Here is a 23,974-nt window from a genome sequence, read left to right as displayed (position 1 = left end):
GAGATTACTAGAACCATCTATTTGTTACTTAAAACAGCATCCTGAAGATGGAATTTGTGATTAGCAAGAGAGTCAAATCACTCCAGTACTGAATAGATGTTTGTAGTTATTTATGATCACAGTGTATACAGAGTACAAATAAGAGTTGTATTCTTTTTATTTATTTTTTAAATATTCATTTATTTATTTTGAGAGAGAGAGAATGAGGGAGGGGCAGAGAGAGAATCCCAAGCAGGCTAATGTGGGGCTCGATCTCACAAACCGTAAGGTCATGAACTGAGCGAAAGTCAAGAGTCCCCAGTTATATTCTTTTTAAAATAAACTTTTTGTCTTGAGACAGAGTCATGTATTTAAATTGGAAAAGATAAGGGAAAAAGTTTTCTTTAAAAAATAAGCAAATAGGGATAAGTGGTAATTTTTGTTAAGTATTAAAAGAGGTGAGGTGTGTAGAAAGTGAGAAGTCATCCTAGTCCATCTGACTTCTTTAGATATTTTCCTGTATTAAGTAATCCTTGAACCTTTTGTAACTGCCATGTCACCTAGCTTAGTCACTGTTAATGTGGGTAAGCTATAGGAATCAGGGTCACAGAGGCTGGACTTTTAATTTAGTTTACTCTTAAAGACCCAGTGGAAACTTACATAAAGGAACTGGAGTGGGGTGCTTGGGTGGTTCATTTGGATGAGGATTCGACTCTTGATTTCAGCGCAGGTCATGATTTCACGGTTCCTGGGATTGAGCCTCACATTTGGCTCTGGGCTTCAGCACAGAGCCTACTTGGGATTCTCTTTCTCTCCCTCTCTGTCTGCCCCTCCCCGACTCACTCTCTGTCAAAATAAATAAATAAACTTAAAAAAAAAAGGAACTGGAGAATAGGTGTGGACTATCCTTGTGTTGGGGCTCACAGGGATTCTGAACTGTTAGTTATACGTGGACTTTAATGATTTGTTACCGTTTCTGTTGTTTTCTTACCAGCCTTTGTGGCTGCCATCACTGATGGAAAAACTGTTCATGTGTCCATTCTTGCCTTAGACGAGCTGGTCACTTTTTATTTTTATTATTTTTAAAAGATTTTATTTTGGGGAGGCACCTGGTGGCTCTGTCAGTTAAGCGTCTGGCTCTTGATTTTGGCTCAGGTCATGATCTCACCATTCGTGGGTTTGAGCCTGTGTCAGGCTCCATGCTGACAGTGGAAACTGCTTGGGATTCTCTTTCTCTCCCTCTCTGTTTCTGTCCCTCCCCTGCGTGCGACCTACATGCTTGCCCTCTCTCAAAATAAATAAACTTTAAAAAATATATATATCTGATTTTTTTTTTTTAAAGTGATCTCTACCTTCAACGTGGGGCTCAAACTCACGACCCCAAGACCAAGAGTCATTTGCTCTACCAATTGAGCCAGGCAGGCACTACGGAGCTGGTCACTCTTTAGAATTCATTTCACCTAGCTGGACAGTGCAGCTGTAAAATACAGAGACCTCAGATCCCTGATGAGTTTGGAAAACTGATTATGTATTTTAACTAGTTTTTTTGTTATCATGAGGGTGGGACTGATGTTTTCTAGCAGCTTTCTGCATTCTGAGTGGATGTGGAACTTCCATTACATTTTAATAACTTTATAATCACTGAATTTGACAACAGTCAAGAAGCTGTTACATTTAAAATAAAAATGTAGGTAGAGTTTATCACTAATGTTAAAATGTTAGTGTATCATTTTTTACTAATTTGAGTATAGTTTGCAGCTAAATTGTTCCTGTTGTCATGCAGTAAATGCCTTGTGTTGCATGGGTGATTACTGCTCAACCCTCTCTTGAATCCTCTGGGCTTCCTTCCCATAAAACTGCTTTTCCTTCACAGTGGTCTACGCTTGACTTTTCTAAACATTTAATGGCCGCTGACCAGCTTTAAAGAATCCCCTGAAATTCTCAGTAAAAATATACAGTTCTGGAGGGGCACCTGGGTGGCTCAGTCGGTTAAGGGTCCGGCTTCAGCTCAGGTCATGATCTCACAGTTCGAGCCCCACGTCAGGCTCTGTGCTCACAGTGCAGAGCCTGGAGCTTGCTTTGAGTCCTGTGTCTCCCTCTCTCTCTGCCCCTTCCCCGCTCATGCTTTGTCTGTCTGTCTGTCTTTCTCTCTCTCTCTCAAAATAAATAAATATTTTAAAAATACATATCTGTACACTTCTGGAAAGTTTCGGAGTTAGGACTTTGGAGTGTGGCTCAGGAATCTGCATCATTAACAAGCCCTTCGGGTGATGTGGAGAACAACATTCTTTGAGACCCGCTGGCCTGGAGAAGTGCACCACTGTTGCTGAACCTGGTCTCTCTTAAGCAAGGAGTGGTGTCATCTTGTTTAAATAGAAGACTGTGTTATGGCTGAAGCCACTCAACACATTTGCACCACTGAAGTTCTAGTCTGGGTTAGAGAAGTATCCATGCAGACCGGATAATATAAACAGTAAAGCATAGTTTAAGTGTCTCATGAAGAGGGACAGGTAAAATAGACAATGGTGTGTCCAGATGGTCATTATGTGGTAGAAATGTATTTGACCTAGGAGATGTTGCTGTATAGCTGAGTGATAAAAGCAGATTACAAAATAATGTAATTCCATGTTTGTTAAAACATGCACACACATACAAGAACAGATGGAAATGTTAATGGTAGTTATCTACCAATGTTGGTAGTGGTGGTTTTTCTATAATTGCGTTTTTAATCTTTTAAAATTTTAGTAAACATGTATTACTTCTGTAAAGATACATGTTAGTAGCCTTATGTGTTTTAGACTCTTCTCTCCCATCCTTTCTTCTTCCCTATTTCATTTTAACATGCAAAAGTCATTTCTTTATTTGAAGACAATGTTATTATGAACATAAAAGCACATATTCTTTTTTTTTTTTTTAGGTTAATTTTTTATTTATTTTGAGAGAGAAGGGGAAAGAGAGAGAATCCCAAGCAGGCTCTGCACTATTAGCACAGAGCTTGATGTGGGGCTTGAACTCATGAACTGTGAGACATGACCTGAGCTGAAATCCTGAGTTGGTTGCCTAACTGACTGCAACACCCAGGTGCCCCAAAGCACATATTCTAAAAATTTTTTTCATGTTTCATTTTGGTGGGATGGGGTTGGGGGCAGAGGCAGAAGAGGAGGGATATAAATAGGAAATTGTGGAACTTGTTTGTATCTTACATTTGTGTCCATTTTGATAGCCACTAGCCATGTGCGTCTCTTCAAATGAAAATGGAATAAAAACTCAGTTCCTTAGTTTCATTAAATACATTTCAAGTGCTCAGTAGCCCTACATGGCTAGTGCAGGTATAGGACTTTTCCATCATTGCAGAAAGTCCTGTTGGCAGTACTGACCTCGATCGTAAGTATTTTTAAGTCTATTGTCTAGTAAAATTCTTGAAATAAATCATGTTGCTATAAAATTAATATACATCCCTTTAGAATAACTGACCACACTTTTTTATCTAGCTTTCAAAACTAAAGATAAACTTTTGTTTTCCTTCCCTTCTATGAAGGCTTGGTATGGTATGTCAAATCCAGCTCTTCCCTCCTTGCTCTAAGGAATATTCTTAATGAATAATATATATATATATTATTTATATATATTATTTATATGTTTATATATATTATATATAAATATATATATTATATATGTATAATAATATTATACACATATATATGTATAATATAACACAATATTATACATATATATTATATATATAATATAATATTATATGTATGTGTATGTATATATGTATATATACATACATGTGTGTATATATATAAAATGTTAGTGATTCTTAGCAGGTTGGGTCTTCAGAACTAGGTGCTGCCAAAGTTCTTTTGGTTCCTATACCATAATCCATAAGACTATCATCTAGTTCTTTTTTTTTTAACTTAAAAATTTTTTAAAAAGTACTGTCTATAAAATAACATCTATTTGAAGTTATTAATTGCAACATTTCGGTAACAAAAGGTTGAAAACAAGCTGTCAATATGGAGATTAACTAGTACATTCAGATTTTGTACTTAGAACAGGTTTCTTAAAGTGTGGTTTGGAACTTACTAGTTTCCCTGAAATCCTTTCAGGGGGTCTGCAAAATTGAAACTGTCTCTAGTACTACTAAGATGTTTTTTGCCCTTTTCTGCGTTGATACTTGTTCTGGTGGTGCACAAGCAGTGGTGCAAACTGTTGGTGCCTTTGCACAAATCTTCACTTTCACATGCTGCAGTAGAAAACGAAAGCATTTCACTTAATATCCTAGACAAAGCAGTGAAAATTATTAACTTTATGGTAACTTTGGGTACTTTAAAAAATATCCTGGGGGCGCCTGGGTGGCTCAGTCTGTGAAGCGTCCGACTTCCGGCTGAGGTCATGACCTCGTAGTTCGTGGGTTTGAGCCCCATGTCAGGCTCTGTGCTGACAGCTGGAGCCTGCTTCAGATTCTGTGTCTCCCTCTGTCTATGCCCCTCCTGTGCTTGTGCTTGCCCTCTCTCTTTCAAAAATAAATAAACATTAAAAATTAAAAAAAAAAAAATATTCTGTGCGGGGCACCTGGCTGGTTCGGTTGGAAGAATATGTGACTCTTGATCTTGGGGTTGGGAGTTCGAGCCCTATGTTGGGTGTAGAGATTACTAAAAACAAAAAAAATAAACTTAAAAAATCCTGTGTGAAGAAATGGGAAACTACATACCAAAGTACAGTGATTGTTTTAAGAAAAAGCACTTGTGTGTGGTTGTATAAATTTTGAGCTAAACTAGCTGGGTTTTGTTTTCCTGTAGACACTATTTTTATTTGAAAGAATGACGACAAACTGTGGTTGTTTAGACTTTGGTATATTCGACATTTTCTCAAATCAAGTGTGTCACTTCAAGGAAAGCAACTGACAGTGTTTGTTGGCAATGATAAAATTCGAGCTTTAAAGTAAAAATTGGAATTTTGGAAAACCCGCATGGTCTACCACCATGACCTTGATAGCTTTCTAGGACTTTTAAAAAGACTCTTCTGGGGCGCCTGGGTGGCTCGGTCGGTTGAGCGTCCGACTTTGGCTCAGGTCACGATCTCACGGTCCGTGAGTTCGAGCCCCGCGTCGGGCTCTGGGCTGATGGCTCAGAGCCTGGAGCCTGCTTCTGATTCTGTGTCTCCCTCTCTCTCTGTCCCTCCCCCATTCATACTCTGTCTCTCTCTGTCTCAAAAATAAATAAAAACGTTAAAAAAAAAATTAAAAAAAAAAAAGACTCTTCTGATGAGATAGGTGGTGATAGTAACAAATGTAATTTTTTCTTTTTCATGTATAGTGAAACGTGTCAACGTGTGGAAGATCTGCATAACTCAGTCAGTATTTTATAAATGACCAATTTATGATGATATAAAATGTATGTGGTAAAAGATCCATTCATAGTACAAGATAGACCAGTGGGTTTTAATGTAATAGAGTACAAAGAATTCATGATAGTTTCAGCTTTCCTGTTGCAACTAACCTTTAAGAAACTACCACTTGTCAAGTTTCAAAGAAAAATATCCACAATTACCTGAAAAGGATATTAAAAATGCCTTCCTTATCTGCCTACATATCTGTGTGAGGCTAGATTTTCTTCATTTACTTCAACCAAAACAACATATCATGACTGATTCCATACCACAGCAGGTATGAGAATCTAGCAGTTAAGCTAGATTCTGTTAAGCCAGGTGCTAAAGAGGCTTGCAAAAATGTAAAAACAATGTCATTTTTCTTACCTTTTTTGGGAAAATAGTTATTTACATACAACTAGTTTGTAATCTAAAGTATATACTATAACATTAAAGTGTTAAAATGAAATAACTTTATTGTCATTTTGGAATAAATACGAATACATATTTTTAAAACCAAGGTTTAATTTCTAGTATGGTAATTATTGATAGATACAATCCATATAATACAAGCTTTTTGGAAGCTTTAATAATTTTTAGGAGTGTCAAGTGTTTCTGAGACCAAAACGTTTGAGAGCCACTAGAATAAAAGTCTCCAAGATAATGTTGTTAGGAAAGGTACAGATTGTTTTGGTTTTATATTAGCATTTGGGTGGAAAGGGATATAAATGGGATAGTTATTTTCTTGTATGTATGTAAAATTCTTCTGGAAGGATATAAAGGAATTAAGTGTTGGTTGGTCCAGCGAGGAAGGAGTAAAGGTAAACTCTTTACTTCCTTTTGAATGCATTTGAATTTTAAACCAGATGAATGTATTACCCATTTAAAAACAGAAGAGATTGAAACATTCCTACCAGCTGTGTTATGAATTTCAGGGAATCTAGGTCTGTTATGAAAAGTTGGAGCAAGTTTGGAGCAATGGTCATTTTTCTGGCACCTTTTTCTTGTTTTTCTTTTCTTTTTTTTTTTCTTAGAAGAAAAATGAACCTTGCTTATTTTAGGGATAAAAAATTGCATTTAATGTCCAAGCCAAATACATTCATATTGAAATGATGTAAATCAAATAGGTAGCAATTTCCCCAGTGGGGCCCAAGGTATACTGAACTTAAGTTTTAAGGAGGAACAATCTGTTATTTTTTTTAATAGCAGTTATGTCTAGTTCCTAGTAAAGAGATTGGATTTATTTTAGAAGACTGTTATAATTTATAGTCCTGTCATTTAAAAGGTTTTGAATAAGTGCTGCATGAAATGTGGAACTAAAAAAGCTAAGTAAATGTTCTGACATTTGATTTAGTACAAAAAGTGCTTTTTAATACTCATAACCTTTGAGGCTTTGGGAATTCTTGAAAAGAATAACTAAGGAATTCAATTTTATTTATTCTGTCTGCTATTAAGTGTGCCTTTTGATCAGTGTTCATACTTTTAACTTCTGAATAGATAAAGTGTCCTTTTATGAAAAGGGAAAATTATTTTAATGCAAAAACTCTTCAGATTTTCTTTTTCTCATATAATACTTCTAAAATTTATTTCTTTGGATGTTGAAATATCATTTCCAGAGTTCTTTGCAGCAGTTTAGAAAAAGATATTACATGTGATTCTGTCCATTAGTTATACTTAAAAGTATGCTTATAATGTGGAACCATTTCCCCCAACTTCTTTAGTTAACAAAAGACTGCCTTTCATAATGTTAATAGGTTTTTCTGAAGTATTAGACAAATAGGTGGTTAACTCAAAGTTTACTTATCCTCACTAGTTGCATATGCATTTGTAATGTTTGACATTTTTCAAAGCATATTCATATTGTTTTCTTTGATTGTTGGCATATCTTAGAAGTAGCACAATTAGTATTCTTCCTATTTCATATTTATGGAAATTGAAATTCAGAAGGCTAAATGAATTGCCTAAGGTCATACAGTCTTGTCAGATAACAAAAAAGCAGTTTAGATAAAAACAAGGCTAGATTAGATTAGATTTAGATACACTTAGAGAAATTTAGATTTAAGGAAGAGTGTCCTTGCAAAAATGCATTTATCTCGACGTGCCGTGTTCCAGGTTCTGTGGTCAGCTGCGGAGGCATAAAGAAAAGACACAGGTCTTGCCCTCCGGGGACTTGAAGTTTAGTGGCAAAGACCAGCTAGTGGGAGAAGTGAAGAAGAGGGATGGTGCCCTGTTGGACGGCCTATATCTCAGATAGTTTTGAGAAAGGGACACAAATCTTGAAAGGTGAATAGAAATTAGCCCAGGGTGAGTCTCATCAGGGCCTAGTTATAGAGACGTTCAGGAAGAGGGGTCAAGGAGGTCTCAAACAGCACACCGACGTTGTTTGGGAACTGTTTAGGAGTGCCTTGTGAGTGCTGTGCCGGGCCGTGTACAAGAAGGAGCAAGATGTGAAAGCAGAGAGGCAGATGGTGTGCCCTGAATTGTTCTAAAGGTTACAGGGTGCCAAATAAGGAGGGTGGATACATGGAAGAACTCAGATTGGCCAGGGTTTGAGTCCTAGTTCTTGGGCTTACTGGCTGTGGGGCTGTAGACAAGTGACTCCTTCTGAGCCCTTAGTTGCCTCATACGTAGAATGGACATAACATTCAATTTGCAGGTAATTAGGAGGACCAAGAAAAATAAATGTGAAAAAAGGACCTAGTTTGTGCCAACCCTCTATTCAATAATGAGAGATGAATTAGAAGTAAGGACAGTTCACTACACATACTCTAACGTCTAAGTAGAACTGAAAAAAGTATAAATTAAGTCTTATTTTAAAAATAGTATTAGGGGCGCCTGGGTGGCGCAGTCGGTTAAGCGTCCAACTTCAGCCAGGTCACGATCTCGCGGTCCGTGAGTTCGAGCCCCGCGTCGGGCTCTGGGCTGATGGCTCAGAGCCTGGAGCCTGTTTCCGATTCTGTGTCTCCCTCTCTCTCTGCCCCTCCCCCGTTCATGCTCTGTCTCTCTCTGTCCCAAAAATAAATAAACGTTGAAAAAAAAAATTGAAAAAAAAAAATAGTATTAGAATATTGGGACATTTCTAAAACAGTATAGCTGAAATGGTTTTATAATTTCATTGCTTAAATTTAGCACTTAGGAATCTTTTCAGCATAGCATTTCCTTACACCTTGTTTGAAAGCAAGACCTTCTGTGCAGGTTATGGTTGTCAGGTAGTGAGACTTCGCCGGGTTGGAACCACCTGTTTGCATGGCAGGTTGTGCCATGCCCATCCCCCTAACTCTCTAGCTCCGGAATGAATTCGTAGCTGGGAGACCTGGGTCTATCCTATTTACTCTCTAATTTTAGACAAATGACTTGCCCATTTGTGCGTTTCTTCAATATTAAAATGGCACCTAATTAATTTACCTTTAGAGAATAAAATGCAACGGTAGATGGATGTACTTTCATAAAACACAGTGCCTTAGTCTGCTTGGGCTGCCGTAACAAAATACTGCAGACTCTGGTTGCTTTAAACAACAGAAATTTATTTCTCACTGTTCTCGAGGCTGGGGAGTCCAAGATTAATGTAGCCTCTGATTTGGTTTCTGATGAGAGCTCTTTTTCTGGCTTGTAGACAGCTATGGGCTTGCTGGGTGCTCACATGGCCTTTCCTCTGGTGTGTTGGTGGGGGATAGATAGGTGGAGGAGAGAGATAGAAAGAGAGAGGGAGGAAGGTTGAGCCCCCTGGTATCTTTTCTCATGACACTAATCCTAAAGGATCAGGGCTCCACTCTTATGACCTCATTTAGCCTTAATTGCTTCCTTATTCCAAATATAGGCACAGTAGTTCAGGCTTCAACACAGGAATTTGGGGAGGGGGACACATAATTCAGTCCATAACCCGCAGTAAAATTGGAAGTGTTTCTTTCGATGGCTTTATGACCTGGTATTTTGGTAACAATGAGTTAAAAGCCAGGCATGTATTATGTTTATTTTGTTGCTCTCCAGAGCTGCAGATGTATATGAACCATTTAAGTCTCTGCTTTCTAACTAATTGGTTAGCTATAGAAGTGGTATAGAACTCGGAATATTACTGTGCCTAAGGTAATTATAAAAATTCAGCAAACTTTTTTTTTTTTAATTTTATTTATTTATTTTGAGAGAGAGAGGGCAGAGAGAGAATCCCAAGCAGGCTCTGCACTGTCAGCATGGATCCTGATGTGGGGCTCCAGCTCATCAAGTGTGAGATCATGATCTGAGCTGAAACCAAGAGAGTTGGACGTTTAACCAGCTAAGCCACCCAAGCGCCCCCAACAGCCATTCTCATAGTGTATTAAGCCTGTACCATTTCCTTGAGTTGTTGTTTTTTTTTTTCCTTATTCTAGGTCCAAATACAGCCTGGTTCCTATCAGAAATGTACATATAGTTTAGTGATAATTTTAAAAATCATTTATCTTAATAAATATAACTTGTGAATTCAACTTTTTACTCATTAACCGAGCAAGCCTTTTAGCTAGCATGGTAAAGTTACACAGTTTTTAAAGACAGCAAAACCAAACTTCAGTTTTGCGTAGCAGATTTTGAAACAAAGATAGAAGTCTAAACTAAACTTCAGGATATACACCTTCTCCTTTTCTTTATTGGGAATTTCATTATGAATTTTGACTTGGACTTCTGAGTGTATTTGCATTTTAGATTTGTATTGGAAGGTCTTTATACTTGGTTTCCCATAATGATCACATTTATGTTCTTTCTCACAGGCCAGCCCTCCAGATCTCTATATTGAAAGATTTAATATAGCCCTTGGACAATATATGGGGGCATTGCAGAGCATTGTGCCTCTTTTCATATATATGGTAAGTTGGAGCTGTTTTCCCTTTCCAGAGTATCTCAGTTTATTGGCCTAAATACAGATAGATACAGAATTAAGCATGTTCTCTTTCTCTTTTACTACATATTATGTTAGAAATGGAAATTAATCTACCTCAGTAATGTTTGATTGTGTTGACATAGACTTGTTTACCCTTTTACTGTTTAAAAACTCCATAAATAACACTGCTGAATAGACAATTAGGCATTAATAATCAGCAGTCACTGTGTTAGCATTTATTTTATTTCTGCCATATGGAAGATCCTGTGCTTGGGAAATAAAGATATATAAGAAAGATTTCTTGTCCTCGGAAAGTAGAGAGTTAAGCAATATATTTAAAAACATGATGTGTGATAATGTCAAGTAAGTCACCCCATAAAAAAAGTAGAATAATAAAATTTTCTTCCATTATGATCTCTTTCATTTGGAGAATTATGCCATGAGTATAGTTTGTAGTCTGTTGACTTTGTTGATTTGCCTCCCTCTCTCTCCTAAATATATAAAGCCATAGCAGTCGGTTAAGCGTCCGACTTCAGCCAGGTCACGATCTCGCAGTCTGTGAGTTCGAGCCCCGCGTCGGGCTCTGGGCTGATGGCTCAGAGCCTGGAGCCTGTTTCCGATTCTGTGTCTCCCTCTCTCTCTGCCCCTCCCCCGTTCATGCTCTGTCTCTCTCTGTCCCAAAAATAAATAAACGTTGAAAAAAAAAATTAAAAAAAAATAAAAATTAAAAATTAAAAATAAATAAATAAATATATAAAGCCATAGAATTTTTTAATCTCTATTTATTTTAGAGAGAGAGAGTGTGCAAGTGGGGAAGGGGCAGAGAGAGAGAAGGAGACACAGAATCTGAAGCAGGCTCCAGGCTCTTAGCTGTCAGCACAGAGCCCGATATGGGGTTGGAACCCATGAACCGTGAGATCATGACCTGAGCCGAAATCGGACAGTCAACCGGCTAAGCCACCCAGGTGCCCAAGCCATAGAACCCTGATGTTGGTGTTCTTACTGAAGGCAGGGGCCCTTAAGAACCATTTTTGCAATTCCTCTTTGTTTTTTAAATTAGGAAATGGGATGTTTGGGTTGATCTGTATTCTGTAGCATAAAGATTGCTATCTGTGAAATGCTAATCTCCAAAATGATTTATTCTCCATAAAATATACCTTGCTGAAAAAACAAAACAGAACATTGGGAGAAATCTGTATTATCAGCAGGGGACTATTACTTAAATAACTTGTGGGAGATACTTAACAGTAGAAAAGTAAGCAGTTAAAGGTAATAACATGTATGTACATTTAGAGAGAAATCTCCAGATACATTAGGTAAAAAAAAAGCAACATGCAAAGCAGTATGTAATATTTCTTTATAGCAAGTGTTTTCTCTTTATTATGGAAAATAAAGCATATTCATATATATGCAAGCAGCATTTTAGAAAGAATGTACAAAAGTTTCCGCAGTAGAATGGGGCCTTTGGGAATGCGACAGAGGGTCTGTTGTGCGAGACTTAATTTTTGTTGCATGGTTTTATTTTGTCACCATGTACGTATTATTATGATTTTTATAATCTTCTAAGAATTAAGAGAATCAGAGAGCAACTTGCTAATGTTCTTCCTTGTATTTCCCACATCTGTCCATGGAGTTGACATTTAAATATGAACAAGTTCAATCTTGTTTGACTTGCCAGTCGTTCTCATCAGGATGCTTTTGGCTACAAAAAACAGAACACCTGATTCAAAGTGATTTAAGCAAATTAGGAAAAGTATTAATCCCTTGGAATAAAACTCTGCAAATAAGGCTGTCTCTAGGGTTGGTTGAATCCATGGTTCAGTAGTGTTACCAAGGATTCAGGTTCTTTTTTGTCTCTTCGCTGTACACAGCATCTGTTTCATCTTATTCTCACGGTCATAAAGTGACTATAAGATGCTTGGCACCAAAGCCTAGGTTTCCCTCAGTCTGATTGTTCTGTGTTGGGTCATGTGTCTGCCTTTGAATCAAAAACCATTCCTAAGAAATGCCACAGGTGAATAACTTAAGACTAATGATTACAATGGATTGTATGTTGGGGAGTCAACCAGTGCCTGCTCAGCCTAGATCGTTGGTAAAGGGGGTACCTTTCCCTAGTGTTTCCTGTTGTTGCCTTTCAATGATGGAGTGTTTCTAAAGGGCATGTTATGTGCCTCTCCCGCAGTGTGGTCCGTGTGTCTCTATATCTGTTTAGTTAATGTTGAGTATCTTCCCGTGTTCTTTTGGAGTGTGTGTATGGTTCATAGCATTTTATCTTTATGTACTTTAACCCCTTGCCAGAAAGACATATAACTAATAGTAGCAGGGCTTTTGTTTTTTGATATTGGGGTTTAATGTTTTAATTGATGCCCTTATAAATTGTTTCCTAAAATTATTTTTTAGTGCTTCAGTTCGTTAGACAGATCATTTCCCCCTAATCGATACACTAAACATAATGTATTTTCTCTTTCAGAATAAGTTTTACATCGAAACCAAGCTTAACAGAGACCTAAAAGATGACCTTATAAAGCTGTTTACGGAACATGTTGCAGAAAAGCACATTTACAGCCTAATGCGTAAGTATTTTCAACTTACAGGGATGAGTTAACACTAACAAGGTTTTTTTTGTTTCTGTTTTTGTTTTTAAGTTTATTTATTTTGAGAGAGAGCAAGAGCATGAGCAAGGGAGGAGCATAGCGAGAGGAGAAAGAGAATCCCAAGCAGGCTCTGTGCTGTTGGTGTAAAGCTCAACGCAGGGCTCGACCTCATGAACTGACCTCACAAACTGTGAGATCACCATCCGAGCTGAAATCAAGAGTCGTACTCCTAACCGACTGAGCCACCTAGGCACCCCAGTGATCTTTTTGGTTTTTGATTAGAGAGCATCGGCATATAAAGCCCAGTGTTGACATCTTCTGAATCATAGCAAGAAGTGTTGGAAGTTCAGTTCTGTAGAGAGAGACCCAAAGGAATTGAAACTGTGATTTGAAGCCCCCGGAGAGCTGGGGGCACTTAGCCAGGCTATTGGGCAGTGAGTGCCTTTATTATCTGGCCTGACACTTCCTCTTCTCCCGCATCCCTCCGCCAACAATGGGGGAAGTTAACCCCTAACTTTGTTACGGGTAATTCTAGAAGGAGCACAATACTGTATCTTTGAAATGGAAGCACAGAATCCTCTCTGATTTTTTTACCCTTTGGTATAAAAATCTCTTCTCAAAAAAAAAAAAAATCTCTAGTCTGGCTCTGTCACTTATTAACTATATGTTAGGCAAGCTTCTCAGCCTCTGGTCCTGAGTTTTTCTTCTATTAGTTGGGACTTGTAAAACGTTTACTGTAATGGCAACATAGTTAGCAAGTAAGCAGATCAAAGTGCCAAGTTCAGTTAGTTTTTCTCTCCCCCTATTCCCTGGCCCCCTGCCCCATCCCAGTAGGTGGCATCTTATCCTACCTTTCCTGAAAGAGTATACCTCTCTACGTGGAGTTTAGGAAGTCCCTACAACCTAATGTCTCAGCATCTTTTAAAAGCTCCTATTTTATGCAGTGTATTATTGAAGTTGTTTTTTAGAATTTGGCAGATACTTGGATTTGTAGGATGTATTTTTTGCTTTCCTAATAGTCATAAATAGTCTCTACCACAGCAAACTTTTATTAGTATTTACAGAAGAATTATTCTAAGCTTGACCATAAACTCTTTCTAATTTTTGAGTTTAAATTAAGAGAAGGAACTGTTAAACATTGGGCTGGTTTATTTTAGAAAAGCAGAGTTTTCAAATAGTATGCTAGATGAAGATAATATTTGTTTCATTATTATGTTCCCAACAGATTCTAGAATCAGAATAGAGACTGATATCTTGGGAGTACGACTTTTGAAAAAACTGGACATATGTTTATAAACATCTTTAAACGTAATCTCATGAGATATTGCAGCTGTTACAACCACTTAAATATTATCTCTGATGTTGACATTGTCTTTGCCTTCATTGTAAATTAGAACAGAGTATTTTGAAATCTTTCCTTTTAAAATTCTTTGAGAAACGCTGCCATTTGGTAGAAAAGCTTATTTGATTACTCTGTATGTTTTTATATTTGTCATTAATTTGGAAATCAATTTTATTAGGCAAAACCAAAGAAAATATTCAAAGAGAATATAGTAGTCCAGATCTGGTGAGACAACTCTGTCTTCAATCCATGTAAGCCTTCCATAAATTCATGATATTTTATAAGATCAGACCACATAAAGACATAAAATCCGGAAAAAAATGAATTTTTTTTCCTTTTAAACCTTCAATTAATTTGTACTTTATTTAAAAAAAAAAAAGTAATTATCATCTTGTTTATTGTAGAATCTGATTTTCAACCAAAATTATATTTAAAGGTAGACAGGCTTTTCTTTTCCAAGTAAACTGTAGCTTTTGTAAATTGGATAAACCTGAGCTTATCAGTTATCTGTTGAGCAGTTACCAGGCATTGTGCTTAGAGTAAGGGATTCACACAGTGATCACTGGCCTAGTTTGGGCTCTGTAACAACAAGAGACACTCTAAGTGTTTAATAATGTTATGTTTAAAAAAAAAAGATTTTTTAAAAATAAACACACACATATAGTGCTTACCATGTAGTAGGACCTATTCTAGGTACTTTAGGACAGTCATTACCTCCATTTTACAGATGGAGAAAATGAGGCATAGAAAGGCTAATATTAATTAAATCAGAAAAACACAGTTATTAAGAATTGATTTCTTGGCCCTAGTTGACATTTTCCTATACTTATCCCCTCCAGCAAAAACAGCTACACTCCATGTGTATAATTTTCTGAATTCTGATCAGTAATTTCCTTTTTGTGGCTTTAGATACATTTGAAAATGCTAGTGTTTATTATTACCATGTAACATATCACCTCAAAACATAATCTTTTATAAAGTCATTTATTTTGCTCACATCTGCAATTTGGGCAGGGCTTTGCGGGGCACTTTATCTCTTTTGTACTCAACATCGGCTGATGCGACTCACCCAGGGGTCGGGGACTTTGAAGATGGGTCACTCATATGACTGGCAAGTTGTGGTGGCTGTAGTTTTCTCTCTTGTGTTTCCTCTAAGAGTGAGTGTCCCAAGATCTAGGAAATGGAAACTGCCAGTTTCTTAAGTCCTGGGCCTAGAAACTGGCACAGTGTCACTTTTGCTGTCTTCTGTTGAGCAGGCAGTTATAGAACCCAGATTCCAGGGGACTGGACCGGGACACCTCTCAGTGGGAGGCCTGTTGAAACAATTTAGGGGCCATGTTTTACAGCAGAGCAAAATGAACACCCTCTCTGCTAATGAATAATTGGTATTCGAATGCCCTGGTTTTTAAAATTTTCTGTATTATTTTTTAAAAGCAGGCTTTTTTTTTTTTAAGTTTATTTTGAGAGAGAGAGACAGACAGACAGAGATAGGAGGGGTTGAGAGAGAGGGAAAGAGAGAATCCCAAGCAGGCCTGTCTGCCCTGCCAGTGTGGAGCCGGATATAGGACTCACACCCACAAACCACGAGATCATGACCTGAGCTGAACCAGGTGTCCCTTTAATGCCCTATTTTAACAATTGTTTCATGAATGAAGATAGTGACTTCTCATTGCAAATAAAGGTAATTTTTTTTTTTAACTTTTATTTTTTTTTTAATGTCTATTTATTTTTGAGAGAGAGAACATGAGCCGGGGAGGAACAGAGAGAGAGAGAGAGGGAGACACAGAATCTGAGGCAGGCTCCAAACTCTGAGCTGTCAGCACAGAGCCCGATGTGGGGCTTGAACTTGTGAAGCACGAGATCATGACCTGAGCTGAAGTTGGACACTCAAGTGACTGAGCCACCCGGGCACCCCAAAGAATATTTTTAATTTCAGTTTTGATTTTAAGAATTACTTCTCATATTAAAAGAGGAGAGAAGCCCTGGGGTCTGCTTGTAGCTCTGAGGAATAATTGGATGAGTCTCCGGAGGAGCTTCGTTCTGGTTCCAGGTCAGCTGTTAAGCTGTGTGACTCTCAGGATGGCACTTAATCTCTCTGGACTTTAATATCATAGACTGTAAAGAAAGAGGTGAGAGCATTAGAAGTTCACTAAAGTCCAATTCTAGTTTTCATCAGTGGGATTGTTGGAGAATCCTTGTTTTGTCTTTTTAACTATATAATTTGGGGGGGGGGGGACTGTTAACTAAGGGTTTAGTTAACGGTGGCTTTAGTACTAGTTAGTACCTGTTACATGTAAGATCTGTATTTCAATGGTGGCATGGTGAATTAGAATGCAAATTTAGAGTGAAACATAGGTTCTCAGCCCTCTTCTGCTGCCTGCTAGCTCTGTGACTTTGGATGCATTTTTCATTGTGTCTTATATTGTTTTGTTTTTAGCCTCTGTTTCCCTATCTGTTAAAAAAAAAAAAAAAGATGATAATTAAGCTTGTGAGAAAGTAAATTGTAAGTAAAGTTTATGAGAAACCTGTAAAGTACCTAGCACCTGTTAAATACTCAAGAAATATTTTCTTCCCAGTCTCAAGCTGCTGCCTCCCCAGATTCTCTTCCTTTTTCTTAAAAGAGGAGATCAACTACAAGTCTTCTAAACACTGATCTCCTAAAAATAATTTAGGTGGAGAGGATTTTAGTGAACTGTTAACACCTTCTCAACTTTGTAATTGTTTGTTATTGAATATAATTCTTTTCTTTTAATTCACCCCAAATTAATTTTTATATATTTTATGTATAATTTAATTTGTGAATGTATCATTTCTTCATTTGTAAATGTATATATCTGGTTACATAATTAACATGTGACTGAACATGAAGATTTAGTGGGATCAAGATTTACGAAGGCCAAAATGATTGGTCAAAAGGTAGGAAAATGATTTGAGATAGAGTCTGCATGTGGGACATATGTTGAAATTAGAGATAACCTTGAGTTGAAGAGACTCCTAGGGTCTAAAATTTAGAATTGCAATTTTTAGGGGCACCTGGGTGATCAGTCGGTTAAGCATCCAGATTTGGCTCAGGTCATGATCTCACAGTTCGTGTGTTCGAGCCCTGTATCGAGTTCTCTGCTGTCACCGCAGAGCCCGCTTCGGGTCCTATGTCTTTGTCTCTCTCTGCCCCTCCCTGCTCGAGCGCTCCCTCTCTCTCAAATATAAATAATTATTAAAAAAATAAAAATAAAATAAAAATAAATAATAAAAAAATAATTGCATTCTAAAACATTTTCTGCAGTGCTTTTGTCATCCTTAAAATGTATCTCTCTGTGCCATTCAGAGTTAGCAGCTCTCTCCTGACCATAGAAGCAGAAGGATCACCTTGAACAGTATACCTCTTACTATCATCACATAAGTTCAGGTGTAACTCGCATTGCGTGTTTGAAAACTATAATATCATTGCTGGCCAAGTGAGGTGGTGTTTTCATTTTTGAAAAGGCATAGCTTATATATGACTTTACAAGCTTGGCTTAGAGTAAAATTATGCCAAGTTTTATGGGTTTGGGGGTAGTAAATTGTAGGTCTTTGAGAGATAAATTAAAAATTAACTTCTGAGTCAGTGGTGTCTGTTGTATCTACCAAATGATGGAACATGTTGATATCTGTTAATGATGTTATTTGGAGGAATTATTTCTATTTATTTAAAAATGTTTTAATAAAATTTTCATTGGAGAAGATAACCTAAAAGAAAACTGACTCTCTTGTCACTGTCGGTCGGAGTCCTGTGGTTGTGAGAGTCAGGAAAGTGAGGATGAGCCAGGCAGTGTCTTGTCTTTACTTTTAGTAAGAAAAAAGTACATGTGGTTGTAGCATTTGGAAAAGTGACTTTCTGACTGATTGCATTTCCTAAAAGTACGAATGAAGTATCCAGGAGCCTCAAATACGGCGATTTGGGGAAAGAGAAATGATTCAAGGGGGTTAGAGACCATTTTATTTTCCAAATGTAAACCTCCTGACTCATGAACTTAGTGGGAGGTACTCTCAGCTGACTTGCTAAGTACCGTGAATACTATTGCTTTTGGAAAGCCTATTTTCAGAGCCTCCATGAATTGAATAATCTCCCTTAGTGTTTTAACAGACCTGCATGTGTTTACTTATTAGATTGAGCTCTAGTGCATTGGATTTTTAAAACTCTTTGGAGTATAAACTTGGTTTGTCCTCTGAGGCTGTTCTTTTCTTGTGCTCGTTTGCTCTTTAGTCTTTGGGAAAAATAGTAACAGAAACCTTGACAATAAGTGTTCTATCATTTTTATAACCCATTTTCTCTTCTTTCAGCTTTACTCTTAGAAGCCCAGTCAACACCATTTCAGGTCACACCTTCAACTATGGCAAATATTGTGAAAGGCCTATACACTCTCAGACCAGGTAAATAGTGGTCATTTCTTTTGGGGTTGGGCTTGTTTATCTGTTTATGGTAGCTCCAGCTTATCCAAGAGGACAGTGTTTGTCTATCTGTTTCTTGAGGCTTAATGGTATTTGGATTTGTTATAGCAAAAAAAACCCAGAAAACATTGAGTAGATACTACACTCATCATTATGAAATGTAAACTCAGGACTCGCTTGAAATTCTTTCCACACTAGTGAAAACCAACTCGGTTAGGAAATACAAGGAATGAATTTGTAGCAGACGTTTTGGATGAAATTGAATCTCATATCCAGTATTAATCTCTTTTTTTGTTATGGAGTTTCTCCTTTGCTTGTACCCCACACTGCAAGTATATGTAGACATACACACCCACAACTTCACGTTCTCAGGCCTATTTTATAAATTGCAAGGAATCTAGAAATGTTGGTAAATGTATAGTCATTTCATAAGTATATTGTGAGGAGAGAGAGAGTCAGAATAGCAGAACCAAAAATCAGAGATCACTGTATTCAAAGGCCTGGCTTGTAAATTGTCTTAATGTATCTATCTTAGAATTAAAAAAAAAAAAAAAAACATTACGAGGGGCGCCTGGTTGACTCAGTCGGTTGAGCGTCCGACTTCGGCTCAGTCATGATCTCCCGGTTTGTGGGCTCAAGCCCTGCGTCAGGCTCTGTGCAGACAGCTCGGAGCCTGGAGCCTGCCTCAGATTGTGTCTCTCCCCCTCTCTCTGCCCCTCCCATGCTTATGCCGTGTCTTTCTCTGTCTCTCAATAATAAATAAATCTAAAAAAAAAAAAATTAAAAAAAAATTATGAATATAAAGGAACCCCAAGATGTTTTTGTATTTATCTTCCTATTTATAAGCCAGAACCTCAATCTTATCATACAGTTGTCCAGCGAATTACAAAATGCCTATAGTAAGAGAGATTGCAAAAGCTCTCAGGGTAGGGGCACCTGGGTGGCTTAGTCAGTTAAGTGTTCGACTTTGGCTCAGGTCATGATCTTGTGGTTTGTGGGTTTGAGACCCATGTTGGGCTCTGTGCTGACAGCCTAGAGCCTGGAGCCTGCTTCGGATTCTGTCCCGTCCCCCAACCCCCCAACCCCCCACCCCTCCCCTGCTCTCACTCCTTCTCTCTCTCTCTCAAAAATAAATAAATATTAAAACAAAAAAAAAAAGATCTCCGGGTAGAACATTGTTCTACAATCTAGAAACCTTAAGGGATGCTTTTTTGACAGTGCTTTTTTGTGGAATTCTTTATGTCATTTAAGGATTAAATGAAATAAAACATGATCTAAAGAGCTTAACATGGTACCTGATAATAAGCATGGCTGATATTAGCTGTTTTGATTACTCTCCAGTTGGGTCCAGTGGTTATTTTATTTTCATTAATTGACAGCTTGATTGTTTGCTTAATTTGAAAGACATGAGAATTTAGCTTGCTGAAATGGAAACCAATTAAAAACTGTGGTACCAGTAGTAGACTGTGATGTCAGAAATACCTTCTTTCCCAGGTTACTTTGTAAATGATGAGTGTCTGCTAGAATATTCAGATGTAATGTTACTTAAATTTGGATCAGGCCTTGCTCTACTCTTGATAACTGTAAACAAGTTATTCTTATAAAGTAATTAATTACTTACATAAAGTAGCAGAAATATTTTATTACATATGTCCAGTAAACTGATGTTTTCTAGTTTCTCAGAATTTTGTATTCATTTTATTAAATGATGAAAATGGCTCATGAAGTTTTCTTTTAGTGCTATAGGTTATGAATGGTTTTTTTTTTTTTTTTTCATTAATTTTGGAAGGCATCCAAATGCGGTATGACAAATTTCTAAATTCTGCCTCCCAAGTAGGCAGCTTTATCAGCTCTGGCTTTTATCATCTATAGCAAAATTGCATAATAAAACTAATCACTAAGGGTAGGAAAACTTACAGATATGTATTTATCCAAATGCTGTTTTATCCATGTTCGAGCTCTTATAATAGGATTCATACTACTTGTGAGGAGAATTTTGTATTTGAGAGTTGTCCTTTTGAAAAGGCGAATTTTATCACAGACTAACCGTTTGCTGCCCTAGGCATTTTCTGAGATACTATTAAACATATTTTGACATTTACCTGTCTTGCCAGTGCCTGTTGTGCTCCTGGTTTGTTAAAGTAGTTTTAGTCACTGGACAGATTAAGGTTAAAATACTTTAAAAGTTGAATTTTAAATGTGGAAGTTTCTTTCATTGCAGTGGTTCTCAAGCACTGATCTTTGTATAATGAGAGTCACCCAAGAAAGTTTTTTAAACTAATTCCTAGACCCTAATCCTTGGAGATTCTTATGACTATTACAATTTTTGGTGTGTTTCCATCCGATCTTTAGAAGCTTAGTTGAGACACAGTGCCAGCTGTCCCTGCCGGCCCTTCTTCATTTAATACACACACTTTTCTTTGATTCCTTCATCTTGTATTTTAATGATTGCCTGGAGTTCCTGAAAATGGCATATCGGTCTGACTCCTGCCATCTCTGACTGATGGCTAGCGGCTCTCCCGGGCACCGTGTGGAGACCGTAAAGCCATATTTGAGTTGAGCTGACAGGAGGGACACTATTGAGAACATTTTTGCCATGAGTTTATACAGTGCGTGAGCGGCTTGGCCCTGGTGGTGTTTTTGTGGTATTTGTTTTTGTTGTTGTTGTTGTTGTTTTGTTCTGGTTGTGTTTAACTTACTGTCCTCCTGTTGGGCATTTTTTACTTACCAGTGACCCAGCATCACACAGCATTAAACATATTTGTTTGCTTGTGTTTGTTTCAGATTTAGAATTATTTACTCAGATTACAATTTTTAAAGCGAGCTCACTGGATTAAATACAGCATTGACATTTTATGGTTTTTGATATGTACATTAAGATGTTTTCCAAAAGGGAAAATTTGAAAGGACAAGATTAAAAGAATCTAAAAGGGATAACAGTGCTAAATTGAGACCACCAACAGGGTAGGGGAATGCTAGTTTTAGCATGCCCTTGATACAGGTGGATGTTAGTTGTATTTAGCGTTCACAAAGTAAGAGGAAGAGAGTGTTTATTTTAGCTTGAGTTTTTTGAATATTAACAAGGCTGTCATTGTGTTTATTTTTTTCTTGTAAATTATAAGTCTTGTGTATTATTAGTCCTGTCTTTCATTCATTTATTTGGTCTTACTGATTTATAAAAATGTTTTATAAATAAGGATACTGATTCACCTTTGTCATGTCTGATGCAAATGTTTGCCTTTTCTGTTTTGATAGATGAACGCTTATTTTTCTATAGAGTATTCTCTTTATCTTTTATCTCTTTCTTAATAATTTGATACCCATGTTAATTCTCTTTTCTTTCAATACTGCATACATTTAATTTGCTATAATTTAGTTTGGGCCAAAATAGGTTTTTATTTCAAAAGTACTTACTGTAGTTATCTTCAGCCTACTTCCTGAATGTTTAGACCTCTCTCCCCCATTTTTGTGGTACTTTTTGTATGCTTCCTTATTACCTGTACTATTCTCTGTTCTTGGGCCAGTATGTATGTATGTGTGTATGTACATATGTGGTGTGCTTGTTTAATTTTTTTTGGTATTGAAGCATAGGTGGCATGCCACGTTATGTCGGTTTCAGGTATAGAACATTGGTTCGACACTTCCGTCTGTACATTACTCCATCCTCACCACCATCAGCGTGGCCGCCGTCTGTCACCAATCATTGTTACAATATTTTTTACTATGTTTTCTGTGCTGTACTTTCATCTCTGTGACTTTGTTAGTATAACTGGAAATGTATACTTTTTAAATCCCCTTTATGTGTTTTGCTCATACCTCTGTGCATCTCCCATCTGGATCACTGCTCTAAGAGTCTGTTTTGCTAGTTTGTTTGTTTGTTTGTTTGTTTTGTTTTGTTTAATTAATGCTTATAGGGGTTAGTATTTCCACCAAACCCTCGCTTTTAAGTCCCTTCCACTTGGAATTCTTTGCCTGTCTCACTCATTTTTCCCCCATATTAATTACAATTTTTGATAGGTCCATTCACAGATTCTCTAGAGATTTTCATTAAATTTTGTTAAAACAGCAAAATGGAAAAATAACTGCTTTCTTTGACTATAAATTCATTTTAGAAAGGAAATTTAACCTGTTTGTATATTTTTTATCAGAATAGAATTACACTAATTTTCCCCCCATTTTGAGTTTGGTTTAATATATATTCTTTCTTTGAACAAAAGAAAACTTTACATTTTTCATTTAACTTGTCTGATTTCCTTAATGAATCTTTTCCTTTCCTCACAGAGTGGGTTCAGATGGCTCCAACTCTGTTTTCTAAATTTATTCCAAACATTCTCCCTCCGGCGGTGGAGTCTGAACTTTCTGAATATGCTGCTGAAGATCAGAAACTTCAAAGAGAACTTATACAGAATGGTTTTACGAGGCAAGTTTTTTTCCCCCCCTTTTGACAAAATATGTCCATTTCCTTAGGCCAGTTTGGCTTGGCAGGGGAGGGAGGCCAGAGTTCTTAGAGTGGGAAATAACTGCTGAATGGTCAAGGTGACACTGCGGGGAGAGGCCGTTGGCTCCCTGTCTGTGCACAGAGATGGGACAGCTGGGGTTTGATTCCATGGAAGCTGCCCGTCACTAAAAATGGACTTGAAGACAGGATTTCTCAGTGGGTGAGTAGTTAGACTGGGAAGCCTCTAAGTGCTCTTACGTTAGTTCTCAACACCTGGGAAAACATAGAAATTTTATGTTTAGTTACAAGGTACTTTTATGACTGGAACTAGCAAATGACTTCGTTTTACGACTAAACCAGTAAAGAGGCTTTTAGATTCTGTTTTTCATATTTTCACTTTTGTCCTAAATTCTACTTGTTTCTTCTTAAAAATTAGAGTATATCTTTACATGTGTCCAGAAAATTTGCCTTCCTTGGTTTTGATACATACACTTGGCTAATTTTTCTAAAACTTGCAGTTCAATATCGTAGCTATATCCCAGAAAGTCTTGCAAAGTGCATTTTTTCAACTGAAATAGATTATACTATGGGAAAATACCCTGTTGTGTCACCAAATCATTGAAAGGTGCAGTCAGGCCTTATATTTTCATAATCCCTACTCTCAGCACTCTTACATACCTTCTCTTGTTTCAATTCCTGACATTAAAGGAAGAAAGTTACGGAAAGTTAGGCATAGTTGTGAACACAATGGCAGGTTGAATATTGATTCACTTTATCTAAGGCTAGGCTGGGGATGGACCTTCTCTTTCACTGGTTCTGAAGCCAAGCTAAGTTTCGGAACACCAGTCTTGACCAGGATCACTGTTACTGTCTCTAGTCTCAGCACAGGTTAGGAAAGAAAGCAGAAAGTCTGTTCTTTGTAGCCTCACGGGTTGGTATTTATTCCCTTTTTGCCCTTGTGCTATCTATAT

At 37.2% G+C, this 23,974-nt stretch overlaps 1 protein-coding gene across 1 annotated transcript in view; it reads left to right on the top strand.

Moving 5' to 3' along the window:
* Positions 1 to 23,974, top strand: part of CACUL1 (CDK2 associated cullin domain 1) — a 77,170-nt gene that overhangs the window by 38,444 nt on the left and 14,752 nt on the right. The window contains exons 4-7 of the mRNA XM_045439104.1: positions 10,092 to 10,187; positions 12,672 to 12,774; positions 18,458 to 18,547; positions 22,847 to 22,985. Coding sequence (XP_045295060.1) covers positions 10,092 to 10,187; positions 12,672 to 12,774; positions 18,458 to 18,547; positions 22,847 to 22,985 — 428 coding nt within the window. The remainder of the gene's footprint in view (positions 1 to 10,091; positions 10,188 to 12,671; positions 12,775 to 18,457; positions 18,548 to 22,846; positions 22,986 to 23,974) is intronic.

This window comes from Leopardus geoffroyi, chromosome D2 (genome assembly GCF_018350155.1).
Source record: "Leopardus geoffroyi isolate Oge1 chromosome D2, O.geoffroyi_Oge1_pat1.0, whole genome shotgun sequence".
Lineage (NCBI taxonomy): Eukaryota > Metazoa > Chordata > Mammalia > Carnivora > Felidae > Leopardus > Leopardus geoffroyi.
This window is presented reverse-complemented; position numbering and strand designations above follow the sequence as displayed.